Source organism: Eubalaena glacialis, chromosome 6 (assembly GCF_028564815.1).
Source record: "Eubalaena glacialis isolate mEubGla1 chromosome 6, mEubGla1.1.hap2.+ XY, whole genome shotgun sequence".
Lineage (NCBI taxonomy): Eukaryota > Metazoa > Chordata > Mammalia > Artiodactyla > Balaenidae > Eubalaena > Eubalaena glacialis.
Window position 1 is genome coordinate 141,825,606 of NC_083721.1, and position 21,434 is coordinate 141,847,039.

Below are 21,434 nucleotides of genomic sequence, written 5' to 3' on the forward strand. Positions count from 1 at the left end.
CTGATGTAGAAGCTGTAGCAAGTTATCTAGAGGATCCAGCTAAGACATTCATGAAGGTGGCTACACTAAACAAGACCCCAGATAAACTCTTTTTATTCACAGCTCCCTGCATTAATTTTTCGGTTGACAAATTCAAGCATCCCTTCCTCTGGGACGCGGTGCGAGCATCCACTGGGCTGATTTGGATGCTGCTCCTCTGGCCCTCCCAGCCCCTGACTTACCCCTCTCTCAGGAATTATTAAAGGCTGTTTGAACTGTTGGCTTATGCATGTCATACTCACTACAGAGTGAGCTGTTTTGGTCATTTTGTTTTGATCCCCACTGTCTGGCCAACAGAATTACTATTTGTTGACTGAAGTAATAAATTACCATTACTGGGTTAGCAGCTTTAAAAAAGAGTAATAGTACTACTACTACTATTTTTATTACACTATTGTTACTATTACTATTACTACTACTACAACTCTGTTTTCTACTTACAGTGGCTCAGATGGTGCTATTTCCATTAGCCTCTGCAAGGCTGGATTTCACAAGGATGCTTTGCTGCTTCCTCCTGTGAAGCTGTGTGTAAGAAGGGAGCCACAGATTCAACAACAACAGCGTGGGCTTCCTGAACACAGGTGTGGCCAGTCTTCTTGAACTCACCCCTCTCTCTAGGTCTCTCTCAGCTCTCTGGAGAGTGGAGGCCCCCATACTGCAGGATGAGGGCATTTTGACCAAGCACCTCTGAGTGCTTAACATTGGGCAAATTCTGCCCTGGTAAGCATCACAGACCTGGCAGAGCAGGTGGCAGTGCTACTGGACATACTGGCATACATTCCCCAGAGGCAGCTGTCATGAGGCTCCACCACCTCACTCCAGGGTTTTCTGGATAATCTGTGATTGCAGAATATAATGTCAATATATAAATATCAACTCTATTCCTATATACTAGCAAAAACAATTGGAAATTGAAACTAGATAAACAACGCTATTTAAAATAGCATCAGAAATATGAAATGCTTGGAGATAAATCTGTCAAAAGATGGATGTATAAGACCTGTGCCCTACAGAACATTGCCGAGAGCAATGAGAGAAGGCCTGAATACGTGGAGAGGTTTACCATGTTCATGGATTGGAAGTCTCAATGTTGTTAAAGACTGCAGATACTTTGAAGCTTCGACTTGCATTTACCCAACTTTATCTCACACTCTCTCATTTGTCTTTGTATCTTCAATGTGTCACTCTGTGCCTGGCACCAAGCAGGCATCCAGTGTTCAGTGAATAAGTGAACAAGGAACAAGGGAATAAATGAGCAGGTACCAGGAGGGGTCACAACTGCTTGGGAGAGTTAAAAAAGCCCCCTTCAAGGTGGGCTAGGAATTCTATAAGCTGAGATGAGAGAGGAACATTAGACACAGAAGTCCTCTTATGAGCGAGTAAAATTGCATTCATCTGCTGTAACTTGGGGATCAGTTCCTGCCAGACAGTGGCTGCAGACACCTTGGGAACACACCCTGAGCTCCTGTTCTGAAGGACCTTCTACTCTGTGTTAAGGAATTTCTATTTCATTCTTTAGAATAAAGATGGGGGAGGGCGCATTGAGTATATTTAGTTGGGGAGTTCACTCACTCAACATTTTGAAATATTTATCCAACACCTGCTCTGGGCCAAAGCTTGGGCTTAATTCTGGGATAAAACTGGTGAAGACAGAAACCATCCCTGCTTCAGTTATAAAACTGTTGTAGCTAATGATGGGAACCATCTTTGTGCCAGGCAGAGTCAAATTCTCCACCTATGCTCTTTACAACAGTCCAATGAGATAGTTATTACTATTAACTTCACAAAATGTGAAGAAACGGTTAAATTAATTAAGAAATGAGTCCCATTTAAATGCAGGCCAACTGACTAAAACAATTTTATTGAGGTGTAATTAATAAAAATTAGAAGCATGCATTTATCTTTTTTTGCTGTACAGCAAAGTGATTCAGTTATATATACAGATATTCTTTTTCATATTCTTTTCCATATGGTTTCTATATACAGTAGGACCTTGTTGCTTACCCATCCTATATATAATAGTTTGCATCTACTAATCCCAAACTCCCAGTCCTTCCCTCCCCCACCCCCCCCACCCTTGGCAACCACGTTTGTTCTCTATGTCTGTGAGTCTGTTTCTGTTTCGTAGATATGTTCATTTGTGTTGTGTTTTAGATTCCACATATAAGTGATATCATATGGTATATGTCTTTCTCTTTCTGACTTCACTTAATATGATAATCTCTAGATCCATCCATGTTGCTGCAAATGGCATTATTTCATTCTTTTTTATGGCTGAGTATTATTCCATTGTATATATTTACCACCTCTTCTTTAACCATTCATCTATCGATGGACATTTAGATTGTTTCCACGTCTTGGCTATTATAAATAGGGTAGTAGCACACATTTAAAATGTACAGTGTGACGGGTTTTAACAAATGGATGTACATTTTGACATCACCCACCAACAAGGTACAAAATATTTGCGTCACCTCCAAAGGTTCCCTTATCCCTTCCCAACCATTGATGTGATTTTGTCACTGGATGGGATCTCTTTGAGGGTGAGAGAGTGGGCTCTTGTCCAACACTCGGAAATGAATTGTCCAAGGAGACACCGCACTGACAAAGCAAAAGACTTTATTGGAAAGGGTCCCTCAGGCGGACAGCAGCAGGGTAAGGGAACCCAGGAGAACTGCTCGGCCTCATGGCTCGTAGTCTCAGGTTTTATGGTGGTGCAGTTAGCTTTCTGGGTTGCGGTTGTCTCTGGCCAATCATCTTGCTTTTGCCTTCATTTGGTCCAACTCAGGGCCCTTCCTGGTGCATCCTTCAGTCAAGATGGTTTCCAGCGGGAGGATTTCTGGGGAGACTGGCAAGACATCTTATGGACTGGTGTCTCCTCCGCTTCTTGGCCCCTCCTGGATTTTCCCTGGGTTGGTTGTGGGTCCTTCACTGGTTTTGTGTTCTTTTGAAGCATCCTGAGGTGGGAGACTGAAGCAAAGGTGTTACGGTGCCCCGCCAAGGCAGGCAGTTTTAGTCAATGGCTCCCTAACAACTTCTTACGTTATTGATTAGATTTCTCTTTGCTAGTGTTCCTTGTAAACAAAGTCGCTCAGTCTGTATTCTTGTGTCTTGCTTCTTTGACTTGGCGTGAATTTTGAGTTTTATCCGTATTGTGGAGCCTCTCACTAGTTTATTTTTATTATTTCTGAATTCAGAGTTTTAAGGGAGAGAGAGAGACATTAATCAAATAATCACCTAATTGAGTATTTAATTACAACAGCATTAAGTTAACCTAAGGAGAAGTACACGGGAAAATGCATTACCTTGTTTGTTGACAATTCAATCAATACCATACCCTGGGGCATGTATACAGGGTTAATTAAGACTCAACTTGTGGATATAAATGTTATTTAAAAGTATCACATAAGAATCGTATATCCTTACTTCACTTCCCTAATTAAAAAAAAAAAAGTCATCTCAGATGATGTTGGGAAGCACTGCTCACCTTCTCTTTACACTCAAGAGGGGAAAAAATGTTACGGGAGACGCATGCGCCCCTCCTTCCAGCCTGGCCGGCAACAGGCTCCACAGTCACTGCCCGGACAGGCAGACTGCGAAGCCGGCAGCCGCTCAGACGTGGCACCTCTTTTGCCTGCCCAATCCCGGGCGCCCCGGCAGTCACGTGCACACGGCACCGCGCAGGCCGGGCCCTGCCCACCGCCCGCGCCTTCCCGCACCCTCCGGCGAGCCCCGCAGCCCAGGCTACCGAAACACCTGCGCTGGCCCGGCTGCGCCTGCGCAGTGTGGCCGGTGGGTGGGACGGGGAATGCGGCGGCCGCGGAGCGAGGCTGCCTGTGGGCGAGGAGTCGGAGTTTTGCCGAGGGGCCGGTCGGCGTCCTCTCGCAGCCGCCGGAAGTGAGCTCCACCGCTCCTTCCGCGCGGTCCGGGTCCTCGCCCGGCCCCCGGGCGCGCGGCGGTCGGCGGGGGTCCTCGGCGCGGGGCAGCCATGGACTCGGCGGCGCTGGAGCGGGACGCGGTGCAGTTCGCGCGGCTGGCAGTGCAGCGCGACCACCAGGGCCGCTACTCGGAGGCCGTGTTTTACTACAAGGTGGGCCGGGGACGGGTCCAGGTGCCGAGGGACGGGCGCGCTCGGCGTGGCGGTCCCCCGTCCCGCTGTCCCTCTCGGGGCGGTGGCCGGGCTGAGGGGTCAGGCCTGCCCCCGCCCCAGGGTCCGGCCCGCGGCGGGCTTGGTCGCCGCTTTGGGGTCGGTCCTGGCCGGCGAGTCCCCAGGTGACCGCTCCGGAGGGCGGCGGCGGAGCTGGGCTGTCAGCTCGCAGCTTCTCACCGTCACGGATGTACACGGAAACAGTGCTCACGGAAGAACGCAGAAAGTCAATCAAAGAATAAAACATCGCGTATCCTAGTATTTGACATTTACGTATCTTTGGTTTTCTACGCATGTGTGTGTACACACCTTTTTAAAAAAACAAACTTGGATCAGACTGTTTATACTTTTTTAAATCTGTTCTTTTCATTTGAACTTTTAAAATATTTTGAATTTTTTTAAAGTTTCATAGTATAAACTTGTTAATGATAGATGTATAGTATTCCATTATGTGGGTGTGCCATAGTTTATTTACAAACTCTTCTGACCATTTTATGTTCATTATCGTTCTTCAGCATCATAATACCCTTATAGCTAAGGCTTTACACGTTTCTTTGATATTTCTTTTGGGTAAATTACTGGGGCCAGAAATATTAAATCAGAGTAGGAGCTCACAGCCTACCCCTGCTCCCCAATCCTGAGCATTTGCAAACACACCCCTCCGGCTCCCCGTGCAGGTAGCTGTATCCTCTTGACATTGTCATCTTTTCTTTTAGAAAGAATTTGATAATACAGTAGTCGTAATTTTTTTCCATAAACCTATATGCTGTCAATAATGTGTGGTTTGCTTTTCTCAGATTAATATTTGATTGCCTTCATTTTATAATCTATATTTAGAGACTTTGGGTGTGTTTCAGAATCATTCTTTTTGGGCTCCTTTTTTTTTTGACAATTTCATGACGGTGGTATTTCTTTAAAAGTAAAACTGTGTTTTATTAGTTTTGTGAAATAACTGACAAATGTTCATAGGTAAAAATAGTGCCATATAAAATAGCTTTTTTAAAGCGGAAGGAAGTACTGTACAGTGCCTCTTGTTTTGCTGTAGGATGACACGCGTGTTGTGACGAAGAATTTCTTTTCCTTGAGAGAATCAGAAAAGTGGTTGTGTTTCTAGGAGCTATTTATGTAAACTGTATCAGATATTTAGTGTTTTCTGTCTTCATGCAGTTCTATTAGGGATTCCTTAATTGTTAATCACTTTCAAGTGTAAACAAAATGAGCAAAATAAAGTTGATACCAACAATTTAAAAAATTAGTTTTAATATTTACATGCACAGTTATATTTTCCTCCCCTGAAATATCTGAATTGCAGAATCTAAGGAAAACATATCTTTTCTACCCCCAATTTCCATTTGGATCAAAACTGTACTCTTCTTACTGATTTTGTAGGTTCAGGGAAACAACTCCTGCTCCAGTAACTGGATTCAAAAAGTGATGCTCAGTAGATGGCTTCTTTGGATCCAGATAACGAGGCGTGAGGTTCCTTGAAGTGCACACGCTTAGATTACGGCAGGGAAGGTGGTGGTACTTGGGAAAGTCTCTCTGTGGTTCTTGTGTGTGGTAGCGTTGGTCACCCTCCTGGAATGGTGATGGCGAGAATGGAGGCGCTTCCTCGCGAGCACAGCCTAACTGGCTGAGGAAGTCATGGAATAACTGGAAGACAGATCCGGGTTTTCTTAATTAAAATAAGTTTATTTCATACAACTGAAATCTGCCTTAAAATGTGTCCCCCTTTGACAATATTTTCTGTGGAGAAGAAGATTTTCTTTCCACTGTGAGATATTTAACCTTTATAATTTCTTATAATCTTTTATTGCTATTTAATTTAATTGTATCGGGTATTATCTGTTCTAATGCTTTCGAGACTCAATTCACCTTTTCACAGTATATAATTTCAAGTCTGACCTATTTCACAAAGAAAAAGGAAAACAGAGAACATATAAATCACAGTTATTCTAAGAAAATACTTATAATCAACCCCTTCTATTTGACTTCATAAATTTTCAACAGTAGGAGAAAGAGAGCATTGAGAACTGAAAAAAAGTAGTAAAGGAATGTATAACTCATTTGCTTTACGAAAAAAACTACTGCTATTATAAAGACATTCTTGTTTTGTCATTCATAGACACCAATAGTTAGAAAGTGGTAAAGAAAATTCAAATTGTAATTGATCTGTTAGAGTCCTTTGAATTCTTTTTTTTATTTTTAGGAAGCTGCACAAGCTTTAATTTATGCTGAGATGGCAGGATCAAGCCTAGAACGTATTCAAGAAAAAATAAATGAGTATCTGGAAAGAGTGCAGGCTTTACATTCAGCAGGTTGGTAAAGGACTACTAACCATGTCACTATTTTTTTTCTTCTGTCCCATCACATCTTACTCTTCCCCTGTGTTTCTCTTTCCTTTTCGTTTTCATCTTTGATTCTTGATCCTCACTTGGTTGCTGCTCATTTCTTCTTTGGTAATCACATCTTTGAAAATCATAATGTGGAAATAAGTGATAAATCTGTGAAGAGGAACCTTAGAGGTGATATAGTCTGATATCCTAATTTCCCAGAGGATAGAGATGAACTGTCTACATTCGAACAGTGTATCATTGGCAGAGTCAGTATTAGGACCCTGTTAAAATCTGCTTTTAAACATCTGTCACATGCCCCCTCCTGCTATTAAAATTAAATGACTCCTCCTCTTCAGTGTCTAAAGACTTCCAACGGTGGGTTCACAGTCTTTACTATATCAATATCCTCAACCTCAAGACCTTAGCTAAACTCTTGTTTTAAACCATATCTTGGAAAAGGGACATGTAAGCAGAGACCTGGAACAACCTGTAGTTATTTTTGCAAACGCTGTGAAACAAGTTCACAGGCTTAATGATCACAGTTCTGTTAGAGGTAAGTGGTTCCTGGCGAAATCTGCTGTTCACGTGGTAGGAAGGAAAATGATCATCTGTTGACTTTTTGTTTTAGGAATGCATTCATGTCACTGAGGACTCTTTTTAACCCCTTTTTTTCTGTGGCTGTATAATAAGGCCACAAGCCTAGAGGAGTCTTATTCAGCATTCTCTGATGGACTTTGTGCTACTTTCTACCACTCATTCTGAATAGATATGAGCAGTTACAATCTCATAGTTAGGATAAAGTAGTTTTGATTGTTGGATTTCTTGTTATGACAGTCCCCTTACAGACATGGCACTTTCCTTTAAGACAGTGCCCAGAAATTGCATGCATTGAAAAGTGGACTGCCTGTGTGTCAGGGCCTCACTTAATACAAAGTTATACTGATTCATGTATTCAAAATACCATGGAATTCAGAGGCACTTCATTTTCCCAGCTAAGTAAATGAAGTTTTTAAATTTATAAATGTGATGTTTGTATGATACTCAGGCACAGAATGAGACAGCCCTAATCTCTTGAAGAATGAAAACTTGCCAGTGAAACAGAAGTAAAGTTCAAAAGGGATTTTTAAAGCATAATATACATTAAATGTTTTACCGGTTTTTCGACCTATTTTGTTCAATAAATGGCATGTAATCTGTAGAGAATTAAATGGTTTACTTAATGATTATTTCAAGCAGGAGAGTCCTTTATCAAATAAAAATCTTGTTCAGAATCCCAATTTTTAAAACAGATAAAGTCTGCTGACAGTCAAGAGACTTTGAGAGATGGCTTGACTTTAGGGTTGGGGAAAGGTAACCCAGTTTGAAATTCACCAGTGTAGTATAAGAAACTCAAGACTTGGAATTGAAAGATCTAAGTTGAGTCCCTACCCTTCCATTGTAGCTGTGAAACCTTAGGCTAGATAGTTATTCTCAATTAGAATCGGTTTTGCCCCTCAGGAGACATTTGGCAATGTTTGGAGAGGTGTTTGGTGTTTATGCCAGGGTAGGGATGCAGTATACTACTAGCATCTGGTTGGGTAGAGGGCAGGGATGGTGCTGCAGGGAAAATCCTATAATGCATAGCACCGCCCACAGCAAAGAATTATCCAGTCGAAAATGTCAGTAGTGCCAAGGCTGAAAAGCCTTGAGCTAAATATTTTAACATTCATTTAATAAATGGGATTAATACATACTTTAGAGAGGTGTTACCGAGGGTTACAGTTTTTAAAAGATCAGACACAATTTTGAGACAAACAAAATTTAAAACTTTTTTTAAAAAGTTTTATTGAGATGTAATTCACATACCATAACATTCAACTTTTTACAGTGTACAGTTCAGTGGTTTTTAGTGTATTCCCAGAGTTGTGCAACCATCACCTCTAACTTCAGAACATATTTGTCACCCTTAAAGAAACCTCTTAGTCATTAGCAGTCACTCTCCATTCCACACCCTAGGCCCTAGCAACCACTAATCTATTTTCTGTCTCCATGGATTTGCCTATTCTGGACATTTCATATAAATGGAGTCATCAGTATGTGGTCTTTTGTGTCTGGCTTCTTTTATTTAGCATAATGTTTTCAGGGTTTATCCATTTTGTAGCATGTATCAGTGCTTCATTTCTTGTTATGGTTAATACACCATTGTATTAATATACCACATTTTATTTATCCATTCATCAGTTGGTGGACATTGGCTTGGTTCCACCTTTTGTCTATTATTAGTAATGCTGTTATGACCACTTGTGTCTAAGTTTTTGTGTGGACATATGTTTTCAGTTCTCTTGGATATATACCCACAAGTAGAACTGCTAGGTCATATGGTAGCTTTATGTCTAACTTTTTGAGGAACTGCTAAACTGTTTTCCACAGTAGCTATACCACTTTACATTTCCACCAGCAATGTTCCATTTCCTTCACATCCTTATCAACACTTGTTATTTTCTGTCTTTTTTTATTTTAGCCATCCTAGTGGGTATAAAATGGCATCTTATTGTGGTTTTGATATGCACTTCCCTATTGGCAAATGATGTTGAGCATCTTTTCATGTGCCATTTGGCCATTGAATATCTGCTTTGGAGAAATGGCTATACAGATCCTTTGCCCATGATATAAGTCAGGGTTCTCCAGAGAAATAGAACCAGTAGGATGGACATAAAGAGATTTATTATGAGGAATTGGCTCATGCAATTATGGAGACTAAGAAGTCCCACTGTTTGCAGTCTCTGCAAGCTAGAGACTCAGGAAAGCCAGTGGTGTGGTTCAGTCCAAGTCCAAAGGCCTGAGAAGCAGGGCACCTGATGGTGTGAGTTCCAGTCCGAGGTCAGGAGAAGACCAATGTGTCAGCTCAAGCAGTCCTGCAGTGAGGGCAGATTCTCCCCCTCTGCCTTTTGTTCTGTTCAGGCCCACAGTGGATTAGATGATGCCTGCCCACACTGGGGAGGGCAGTCTGCTTTCAGTGTCAATGCAAATGCTACTTTCATTCAGAAACATCCTCACAGGCTACCCAGAAATCTTGTTTAGCCAAATAGCTGGGTAACCTGTGATCCAGTCAAGTTGACACAAGTTGATGACATAATCATCACACCCATTTTAAATTGGGTTTGTCCTTTTATTGTTGAGTTGTAAGAGATCTTTATATATTCTAGATGCAGGTCTCTTATGGATACATATCTTTATATTAAAAACAAACAGAAGCACTTATTTCAACGAGCAGTAAAAATATAGCTTATTCTGGACCCAGATGAATGGGAAACAGCATGCATTTTATTATCAAGGCCTAGTATATTATATAATTATTGTCTATACTGAATAAAAATTTAAATTACCTTAAAACATAATTGAGTTTCTTTCGATTTAGTCTTTTCCAAGTTTCAGTTTTGTTTTTTGTGGGGAGAACTCCTATGTTTTATTTTTTAAATGAAGAAAGTGCTGGTAGGGACAGAGAGAAATTCAGGGGAAATTTTTCTAAGGATTTTTTTTTGACCTTGCTAAGCTTTTTAAATGAAGGATTATAGAGTTTTGGTAAAGAATGTATTAAAATGGTATGTTGTTCCCTGGATACATATATAGGTATGTGGCTTTCTTCCTATGCTAGTTCTTCTATGTGGCTTTTTTTCCTATCCTAGTTCAGTCAAAGAGTGCGGATCCTTTGAAATCAAAACATCAGTTGGACTTAGAGCGTGCCCATTTCCTCGTTACACAAGCTTTTGACGAAGATGAAAAAGGGAACGTTGAAGATGCTATAGAACTGTATACAGAAGCTGTAGATCTCTGTCTGAAAACCGTATGTATAATAGCTACAAGTTAAGTTTGGTGGAATTATGCTAAGAAATTTCTCCCCTTACTAGTGAGTTTTACTTAACAATTCCTTAAAGAAAAAAAATTATCCTGTTATTATACATGTAACTAAGTTACTCCTCATTAAAAGATAGTGAAGAATAGAAAATTAATAATGGACTTTAACATCTTGTTAAAAATTTGACAGTATTGAGATTGAGTCCCTTGGCAATTGTTTTTTAAATTATAGGTACCATTTTTTACCTTTTTATACCCCTATAACTAAAATTAACTTATTATAGAAAGAATTCACCATCACAATCTGTGAATTTAAAATAAACTTCCTGGGGGAGGGATAAATTAGGAGTTTGGGATTAATAGATACACACTACTGTATTTAAAATAGGTAAACAACAAAGACATACTGTATAGCACAGGGAACTATACACAATATCTTGTAATAACCTATCATGGGAAGGAATCTGAAAAAAAATAGATATATATGTTTAACTGAATCACTGTTCTGTATACCTGAAACTAACACAACATTGTAAATACTTCAATTTAAAAAAAAAAAGGGAAAAAACAACTTTGGTTCATCACGAAAAAAATAAAACTTCCACCTTTTTTTCAGTTTCATACACTAAGAAATAAGTTAGTGGTTTGGGAGAGCTTTATTAATTTGCAGTGTAGAGTCTATATGTTGAGCAGTTTTTACTTCTTCCCGAGGAGCCCGGTGGGCCTGTTAGCTCTCCGGGGCATCTAGTGCGTAAGAGTAGCGCATTGACAGGAGGATGTGACGTGGTAGAGAGTGGTGTTCTCAGCATTGTTCAGAGGGCCGGCTCTTTGTCCAAGGTCTTTTATTCAGAGGAACTATCTAGCCTCATTTCTGTAGGTACCTGAGACTACGGGTAAGTGCTGGGTTTTTTTGTTTTTAATTATGTAAGTTTCAGTGCACAGTACAGCATTATAATTCGACATCTGTATGCACAGCAAAGTGATCACCACCGCAAGTCTGGTTACCTTCCATCCCCATACAGTTGACCCCCTTCGCCCATTTCACCCGTCCCCCAACCCCCTTCCCCTCTGGAAACCACTAATCTGTTCTCTGTACCTGTAAGTTTGTTTTATTTTGTCTGTTTATTTGTTTTGTCTTTTAGACTCCACATATGAATGAAGGCATAAGGTGGTTGTCTTTCTCCTGCTGACTTATTTCACTTAGTACGGTAGCCCTGCTCTTCTGGGGTTCCTGCTGCCAGGCCTGTGGCACTGTGATTATACGGTTGTGTTCACTTACCACCTGTCCGAATTAAGTGGTGTTAGGGTTTACCTCAGTGACGAGTTTTCAACACAATTTAAATGATACCTTTAAGGACAAAAATAAAGTGTCTTGGTTTATTCTCTCATAATTTTAAGAAGCGTAATGTGCATTGTAATTTTTTTTTTGCTTAGAAATATCATGGATCAGGCAAATTAATAATTATGCTTTGGAACATCTGTCTCTCTTTCTCTTAAGTCTTATGAAACCGCTGATAAAACTCTGCAAAACAAACTGAAGCAGTTGGCACGACAGGCACTAGACAGGTGAGTTTTGGTCCCTCGAGTTGTTATCTGTGGATGGCAGCATACTGTGTTACTTCAGTGCGACAGGTTTATCTGAATGTGCGGTGGAGCTCGTGGTAACAAACCTGAGATCCAGAGCAAAGTTGCCTTCTTCCTCTGAGTGAATTTACCCCTCTCTAGTTCCCTGCTGCTTTTTTCTACATGTCATTTTGGCTCATTAGATGGTGAACTCCTTAGGGGAACAGAGAGCATCTTATTCATCTCTGTGTCTTCATCCCTGCTTTAAACTCAAAAAATAACAAATCTGTCAAGAAATATTTTATTTAGTTTTTGCTGTGTCTAAAACAAAAATGATTATGGTATTTGAAATGGAAGACTCCCTTCTGTTGTTTAATATCAGACTTCCAAAGAGAGAACTTCCAGAGAGCCTTCCAGAGCTACTACTAGAAATGGAGAAACTGAGAGTGAGCCAGCCATGCAGATACCTCAAATTATACATGAGTGTAGCTCCCTTAACTCTTTGCTCAAATGTCAACTTTTCAGTAAGGCCTGCCATCACCATTCTGTTTAAAATTTAATCTCCTCCAGTACTTTCATCCTGCTTTGTCTGTTCTAATATTCTTTCCTGTAACTCTTACTGTTTTCTAAGGTATATGAAATTTACCAATTTATCATATTTGTTATCAATGTCTGTGTCCCTTCTAACCCCTGTCCCTGAAATATAAGCTCTTTGAGGACAGAGAATTTTGTCTTTGTTCAATGCTGAAACCAAGCACCTAGCAGAGGGCAGACATACAATATGTGCTCAGTAGATATTTGTTGAGAAATAATGAATGTATTTGCACAAGAGAATTATACCTCTTGTATAGACAAAGCATTATAGGCAAAGGAAAAGGGTGGAATGGCATTTATAGTTATAGCGCGAATTAATAAAATATCTCCTTTTGAGGCTCAGACTAGGTAGCTGTGCTACCCCCAGCCCTTCTTTTTTATTGAGGTATAGCGGTTATTCCTCCTTTTCATTACCATCAGCTAACATTTAGTTTGTTTCTCCAAATTCATGAAGTTATGGGCACTCGGCACATAGCTTTCTTCTCCATTTTTACTTCTTTCCCCAGTCAGAATCATAGATGGCTTTTATTACCTATGTGGGTAACCCATCTAGTACTCTCCGAGTGCATCCTCAGCGCAGGGGCATGGGTCAGTCATGGGCTCCTTTGAGGATCTCTTCTAAAGAATGGACACCCTCTACGGAAAAGATAACGTAACATTTTATTTGCATATAATTTCAGAGTGTTAACAAGACTCCTAAATCTCATATAAGGACCTTAGATTAAGAACTTCTGTTTTTTAGCTTGTTAGTTCTTTGACAGAATAAAATCTAAATTCCCTTAAATACCATGTGAGGCCTTCTGTGATCCATTCCCTGCCACTGGTCTCATCTCCTGCTGCCTCTCATTTGTACTGTTCACAGGGGCCCCGTCCATTCTTTTGAAATTACCTTAGCTTGTTACACGTTTGCTCTTGCTGTTCTCTCTGCTTAGAGCCCTTCCTCCCTCCCCAGGTGGATTCTTCTGCAGCTCAAATGTCAATTTAGAAAAATGTTCCCTGACTCACCCGCTTCCCATCAAGTCAGTAATTTCTACTGTGCATTCACTTGCATAGAGTACTTCCAGCCTCACATCTCACTTTTGATGCAATTATCTCTCTCTCCACAACACTAGGAGCACCTTGAGAGTAGGGTTTGTGTTTCGTACATTCTTGTATCCCCCTTACTTTGCATAGGATCTGACATGCAATAAGTGCTCAGTTAATGTTGTCAATAAAATGTTGTTTGCAAAAATACTTACCTTTGGGAGTAGCTTAAGTAGTGAACTGTTGACTAGTATGTAGGAATTTTATATACTAATTTTACATTAGGGATGCTTGACTGGTTCTTGAAGTAAATTTTACGTTCTGGAAAGCTTAAATGTGAGAAGAAAAACTAGAACGGTTTTTCTGTACCTCTCTCTATTGTAGAGCAGAAGCATTGAGTGAGCCTTTAACAAAGCCATCATGCAAAATCAAGGCAACGAATATTAAACCAAAGCCACCTCCAGTGAGAGCACATTTTCCACTAGGAACTAATCCCTTCCTTGAAAGACCTCAGCCATTTATAAGTCCACAGTCATGTGATGCACAAGGACAGAGATACACAGCAGAAGAAATAGAAGTTCTCAGGTAAATCAGTTTATGATTGGTTGTAATGAACAGTTTTGTTAACATAATCAATGCAGGTAATGTTACTCTCATTAGGTTTGCTGAGTCGTAGTCACATCTTTGTTATAATGTGTCATGCTGTTATTATGTAATTATAAATTATGTTGTCACATAGTCACAACTTGAAATGGTTAAAATTTCTTCTAATATATTTTAGTATTCTCATTTCCACTAGATGTACTTTTTTTCTGAAAATCTTAGCATTCTTCAAAATTGAATAATAAAGGTTATGGGGCAAAGTAGAGCTATGGCAGACCATTCATCATCTCTTCTACCTTGTGACCAGAGCCCTAATTGTTACCTTGAAATAGCAGTCTAGGCCAGAGTCAGCAAAGGGCAGCCTTAAGCTATGAATGGTTTTTTTACATTTCTTTAAAGGGTTGCAAAAAAGAAAACAAAAAAACCCAGAATGTGTGACAGAGACCTCACTGCAAAGCCAAAACTAGATACTGTCTGACCCTTTACAGAAAAAGTTTGCCAACACCTGGGCTGGGAAGCCAGCTCAGTGTCTGGAAGCAGCCTCAGGGGATATTAAAAATACTAAAGAACAGGCTGTGGAAATCCTTGATCGCTTTCTGAGCCGGTGCAGCTGCTCTTCACTTGGGCTTTGAAGGAGATCAGCCTGCTTAGAGCTGCGCGCGTCATGAAGTTGCTCTTTCTAGTTTGCTGAAGTTGCGCTAGAAGGGCTCCTTCCTCTTTAGCAGCCACCTGAGGGCATTTTTCTCTCTTCCTGCTAAAGATTTTAATTCTACTCCTACTAATCTGGCTCTCTTTGCCTAGAAAAAATGCATATGAACAAGCACAACACAAAGGAGGACAAAAAGAGTGGTTTTGGACCTGAGAGACAAGTTAGTAACAGTCCAACACTTTGGCTACTGAGCGTCCACATGCTCCCTTCTGCACACGTTTGAAATTCCGCACTACTACAGAACAGCTCTGTGTTTCTACCTAACAAGATGCAGCTGTCCTTCATACAAGTGAAGAGCTCTCACCATCTCAAGATGAGGATACATAGATGTTATGTTCATCACCCGCTGTATTAATTAGTCCTCCAATTCAGTCATTGTCTCATTGTATATTGTTACCTAGAGACTAAATTGTGAAGTTACCCTGCAACTCCTTCTAAAGGAAAGGAGGGAAAGAAACAGAAGGAAATAGCTAATATATGCAAGTAAACATATAAACAAAACAGGAAGAGAACATGCAAAACTACTACAAGTGACATTTCTTAAATTTGTCAAGAGGCCATAACTGTTATCTGTGCCACTACCTTCTTCACTACCCATTCCTTAGCCTCATAACCAGGAAATATAAAGAACATATTTCCCAGAATTGTAAATGTTATGTTTTTTAAATCCCCAAATAGCTAAGCAATTGCTTTCTCTCTTTGGGCTTAGGAAACAATTTGCTTTGTGTCCTGGTGACACTTTCAGTACCTCTAGTGTAGCCCTATCTTGAGACAGTTGTTTTGTTGTAAAGGATGTTAGTCTTAAAAGAATAACTCTGATTGAATTGAATTGGATTAGTTATTTTCTGGTATTCAACTATTTCGTGAAAATTTTGTTCAAATAAAGTTATCAACATTACATGAGGTGGTGAGTTTAATTTTATTACAGCACCATACCTTGTCATTTAAATTTTAAGAAGTTTAAATAAAATTGGTAATTAAGGTAGACTTGAACATCTACTTTAGATTTTTTTCTTGTACTTTATAGGACAACGTCAAAAATAAATGGTATAGAATATGTTCCTTTCATGAACATTGATCTGAGGGAACGTTTTGCTTACCCAATGCCTTTCTGGTAAGTAAGCACTACTGCAATGTTTACTTTCAAAATTATTTTGATTTTTCAGTACTTTTCCCATCCTCTGAAGTCCAATTAAATCCATAGCCTTGAACTTAAAATGCGTAATAAAAAAATTCGATTGGGAAAGAGGTATGGCTGTGGGAAGGAGGTGTGGCAGCATCGCGAGAGTGCCTCCTACCCTTCCCTGGTGACGGGGCGTGCGCTTCTTTTTGCCTAAGGTTATACTCATAGTGTCTGACGCGGTACCTGGCACAAGGTAAGTAGTGGGTAAATATTTGCCCAGTTGGTGTTGGATCACAGCAGAAAGGCAAGTCAGCAGAGACGTTGAATGGGAAGGTGGAATAGAATGACAGGGTTGTTGTTTACTAAGAAGATCCAATTCAAGAAGAGGATTCAGGGGCTTCCCTGGTGGCGCAGTGGTTAAGAATCTGCCTGCTAATGCAGGGAACACGGGTTCGAGCCCTGGTCTGGGAAGATTCCACATGCCGCGGAGCAACTGGGCCCGTGAGCCACAACTACTGAGCCTGCGCGTCTGGAGCCTGTGCTCCGCAACAAGAGAGGCCGCGATAGTGAGAGGCCCGCGCACCGCGATGAAGAGTGGCCCCCGCTTGCCACAACTGGAGAAAGCCCTCGCACAGAAACGAAGACCCAACACAGCCATAAATAATAAATAAATAAAAATTAAGTGAAACTCTTTCAAAAAAAAAAGAAGAGGATTCATTATGAAAGTGTTAGCACAGCCTGCCAGGACAGTGGCAGCTTATGTCAAGAACCTTAAAACCATTGTTTGTTTCAGGACTCCCAGCTTCTAGCCTTCCCAAGGAAACTAAAATTCGGTCAAAGATGTATATAATAAGAGCATTTACCAAAGTGTCTGTTACAGCAGAAAATTATTGAAACAAAGTTGGTATCCAGCGATATGGGAGTGATTAAATAATGGCATGTCCATATTATTATATTACATATTATGCTCTCCACAAAAAATAAGTCCAAAGAATATAGGGAAAACGCTTGCGATATATGAATTTTAAAAGATAGAAAATTATATATAACATCCAGATTTTATTTTTCTTTTCTTGTGTTTATAGATATATAGAAAAACATGATGTTAAGTTATACATCAAAATGTTTACAGTGGTTATCTCTAAGCAGCAAAATTAGGTGATTTACTTTTTAAAACATTTTTATTTTTCAAAATTTCTGCAGTGAGCATGTTATATTGTATTTATTATCAGAAAGCATCAGAGAGTTGAATGCTTATTGTGTACAGAATATATAAAGACTATAAAGAACAAAAGAGCTGCTCTCTCATTTCTAGTGTTTTGCTGTTCTTGGATGGGCAGAAGTTAAACATCTCAAAGTCAGTAAGTTATCAGCATAACGTTTTCCTCAGGCACCCATGTGATGCTAGTGACTGATTTGGATCTAGGAAATGTTTATATCTAAGAAGCTTATAGCACTGACGTTAAGGGCACAGAATCCAGACGCACGCTCTCCACTGCAAGTTTTTTAATCTGTCTCAGATTTTAAAATAATAATAGAATCCACCTCATGGTGTTACTCTGATGGTTAAATGAGTTAATAAAATATAAAGCACTTACAATGGTGCTTGTTCTGTAGCAAGCACTATATAATAAGGATTAACTATTAGAACATAATTATTTTGTTAAATACTAAGTTATATTACATAATTTGGCTATACATTTCAAATACTTTAAAAATGTTTATACCCCTGTGATCAGTGATTTTAGTTCAAGAAACCAATTCTAAAAAATACTTACAGGTCTAGTCGAAGATTTATATAAAAGATATTCATCAATATTATTATAATTATGAAAATGTGAATCAGTTATTCTAGAATGCTCTTAAATGGTTATATCGAAGTAGAGATATAAACTTCTGTTTATAAGTAGTTCCAGTCTTTGTGTAACAGATTAAGATAAATCATATTTTTAGTGCTCATACAACAGAATGTCCCTAAGAAGAATTTTGTACAATCATGAACAATCAAGTTTTCAAGAAATTAAGTAACATGGGAAAATGCTTACAATGTAATGGAAACAGAAAAATATAACTGTACCAACTCCCTTAGTTTAGGCATGGCACTTGTCAGAGTTGGGATTTTACATTGTGTGTGTGACCCCTTGCTCTGTGCTTGTCCTCCACATGGGACCATAAGCTGCATGAGGACAGAGAATGTGTGACCTGCACAGTGTCTGGCATGTGGCAGGTGCTCAGTGAATACTTACTGAGTTAATTAAATTTTAAGAAAAATCAAGTAAAATTAAATGCTCTAACTGGCAAGATTTTTCCTTTCTTGTTTTCTGGATTATTTTACAGTAAGAATAATCGGAAGAAAAAGTAACAGTAAACATTTTAAAATTCAGAGATAGCAGACTGATGGCTAAAAGCTCCCCAGTGTATGAATCTTTGGTTAGAAAGATTGGGTGACTAAATTTTTTTCTTTTCTGGTCATGTATTATAATAAACATTATGTTTATAAAATATTTTAAATATTTTTAAAGTTCTAAGAAATAAACATTGAATTTGTTAATTTAGTGGTGACTTGAGAGAACAGATATTAAGGAGTCTTGGATTTACTGAATTCTGGTTTATATGGCAGGTTAGATTTGACTCAGCCTTATTTTTTCTCCTAAAAGTTTTATGATAGCTGTCTTTAAATTCTTCTCAATTCACCCAACTCACTGTCTGTTTAGTCAGGTCCTGATATTACACAGGTGCCAAAATGTTGCCTAGAACACCAGCGGTTCTATGAGACGTATGAGATGATCATCAAAAAAGTTTGAGAAGTGTTATATACCATATTCTGCTCTAAGAGAATTCCAGTAAACATTGGCTTATTAAAGGTTTAGAGATGTCCTTCCAATGAGAAAAACCAATACTTTAACGAGGAGTTTTCAGATCCCATCTGACCACAAAACTCTCTCTTTCCTAGTGTCTATCAACAGTCTTTTTTTAAAAAAAAGTTATATTTTTTCAGTTTGCATATCATACAACTTATATTATCCTGGAAATCTTTTGAAACCCAAAGATTTGTTGCCCTTGCTCTAGAAGCAGTTTGAAGAAAGGTAGATTTTTAAAATTTTGTGCTGTACGTCAATGTTACAGAAATATTACACAGTATATTCCTTACACAGTGTGAGTAGAGGGTAATGGGTAAGATGGTGGATTTGGCACCAGAGACCTGGATTCACATACCCTTTCTTCTACTTCTTAGCTCTACGACATTGCAAGTTATTTAATCACTTAAAGCTTTTTCCAGAAAATTTGCTTTAATAGAATTGTTTTGAAGATTAAATGAATAATGTATGTAAAATACTTTTGTGTGATGCCTGGCACATGTTTATTACTCAGTAATTAGATACTCTCATTATTAGCCTTGCAGAGAAAAGTTTGTCCAGAGCCAGCATAAAGATCTGTAGCTTCCCCGGTCCTTTTGAATGAATCAGATTGTATTGTTGTTGATGGCTCCATTTTACTGAAACTGAATTTCTTGAATATAACCATGCTAAATTAAACTCTTAAAGTATATTCTTAAAATAAATATAGAAGAGTTTAGGTTGCTCTTCTGTTTTCAGTTTTCTATGTACATTTTTTTTTAATTGAAGAGGATAATCAGATTGGATTCAAGGTTAAGTGTAAAGAGCCAAATTTGACCAGAGGGTTTTTTTAGGATTATATAGTTTAGCTGTGATCACTATACCAAAAAAAATTCTCTAGGAAATTTAATTTTGCTTTTGAGTCATCTTTTAAGATTAATTTTATCGTTATTATTATTATTTAATTTTTGTTATCACCTCAGTGATAGATGTGGCAAGCTACCATTATCACCTAAACAAAAAGCTACATTTTCTAAATGGGTACGACCAGAAGACCTCACCAACAATCCTACAATGATTTATACTGTGTCTAGTTTCAGCATAAAGCAGGTAAACTTCTATTTTGTATAATTTTATATGAAAAGCCAACATTTTAAAGTAATTTGAATATGCATTTGCCTTTTTTTCTTAGATTTTTATTATATATTTAGGTGCATTAGTATAATTGGAAAAATTATTCATCCTGCATACTTTGACTTAGACATACTGAGATGTAACTGTTGAACAATTACAGATTTTTATATACATCCTATTTATTGATATGTGCTTGTGGATGAGAAAGTTGAGAATCTGAATTTCACCTTTGATAAGAGAATAGATATGAAAGATAGAAAGGTATTGGGCTTATTTAAAACACTTCAGTGGTAGAACAACTCTGTGACTTTATTGTAAACTTTATTAATGACATTTGAGCATTGAAGTCACAGATGTTTTCCACATGAGTATAAAAATAATGGTCCTGAAATACTATGATTCAAATCTTTTGATGTGCATATTCATTTTAATTGGTCATATTATAGTAAACCAACTTTTTAAAAATGCCCATAATTTTTTGTCATTAAAAAGAGTGTGATTCAGTTGAGTATGCTTTTTATCCATGTAGGAATGCTTCATCCATATTTAATTATTCTAAATTAACTTAATTGAAATACTTTGTTTTTCCTAGGATTTGTTGGAACAAAATATGTGTTAGTTGGCGCTATGGCATTTCTATTTATTATTTTCCTGTTCAAGCAACAGTGAAGATATTTAGTGTAAAAAGTTAGGCTCTAGATGCAATGCTTAAATATTGTGGTAATGTTGAAATTGCATGAATAAATGAATGTATTAATAAATTCTTATTAACAGACAATAGTATCAGATTGTTCGTTTGTGGCATCACTGGCTATCAGTGCAGCTTATGAAAGACGATTTAATAAGAAGTTGATTACCAGGTAAAATTTTATATTTGTCCCTTTAGCCCTTTTCATAGGATTGTCTCTTAACTAGAAATTAAAAGCTTGGGCTTTATCTGCACAGAAAGTGAGGAGGGCATATCACTTAGAATATTAGGGCCCTTGTGTGTCAAGCAGATGGTTTGTGAGTGTGGAAAGATTTGCTAAGACAGTCTAAGAACATATGCACGTATAGTTAGAATAATATAAATGAAATAAATATGTTTTGAAATAAATGAAATCGGTCAAATTAAAATCATATTTATAATTGCACTGTACTGTATAGTAGCCATAAGCCATATGTGGATATTACATACTTGAAATGGGCTAGTCTGAATTCAGATAGGCTATAAGTGTAAAATGGATCAGATTTTGAAAACTTAGTGCCAAAAAATGTCTCTTGGAAAATATCTCGAATTTTTATATTTATTATTTATTGAAATCAATGTTTTTGGTATATTGGGTTAAATAAGACTTTAAAATATAATGTATGAAATATAAAATAACATTTTTGTTGGCTAGAACTGCTTTAGAATGTACTGAAATGGTACTGGGAAATGCTTTTTCTTTCAATTTTTAAAAGTTTTATTACCTTAAAATTATTCATTGTAAAAATTAAGCATTATAATTTT

At 38.3% G+C, this 21,434-nt stretch overlaps 1 protein-coding gene across 2 annotated transcripts in view; it reads left to right on the plus strand.

The window, feature by feature from the left end:
- The first annotated feature begins 3,935 nt into the window (after positions 1 to 3,935).
- Positions 3,936 to 21,434, plus strand: part of CAPN7 (calpain 7) — a 36,766-nt gene continuing 19,267 nt past the window's right edge. For both annotated transcript variants that reach the window (XM_061194692.1, XM_061194693.1), the window contains exons 1-8: positions 3,936 to 4,129; positions 6,396 to 6,504; positions 10,188 to 10,345; positions 11,855 to 11,922; positions 13,921 to 14,121; positions 15,876 to 15,962; positions 19,792 to 19,918; positions 20,717 to 20,802. In XM_061194692.1, the coding sequence (XP_061050675.1) occupies positions 4,028 to 4,129; positions 6,396 to 6,504; positions 10,188 to 10,345; positions 11,855 to 11,922; positions 13,921 to 14,121; positions 15,876 to 15,962; positions 19,792 to 19,918; positions 20,717 to 20,802 (938 nt within the window). In that variant the 5' untranslated portion in view covers positions 3,936 to 4,027. The remainder of the gene's footprint in view (positions 4,130 to 6,395; positions 6,505 to 10,187; positions 10,346 to 11,854; positions 11,923 to 13,920; positions 14,122 to 15,875; positions 15,963 to 19,791; positions 19,919 to 20,716; positions 20,803 to 21,434) is intronic.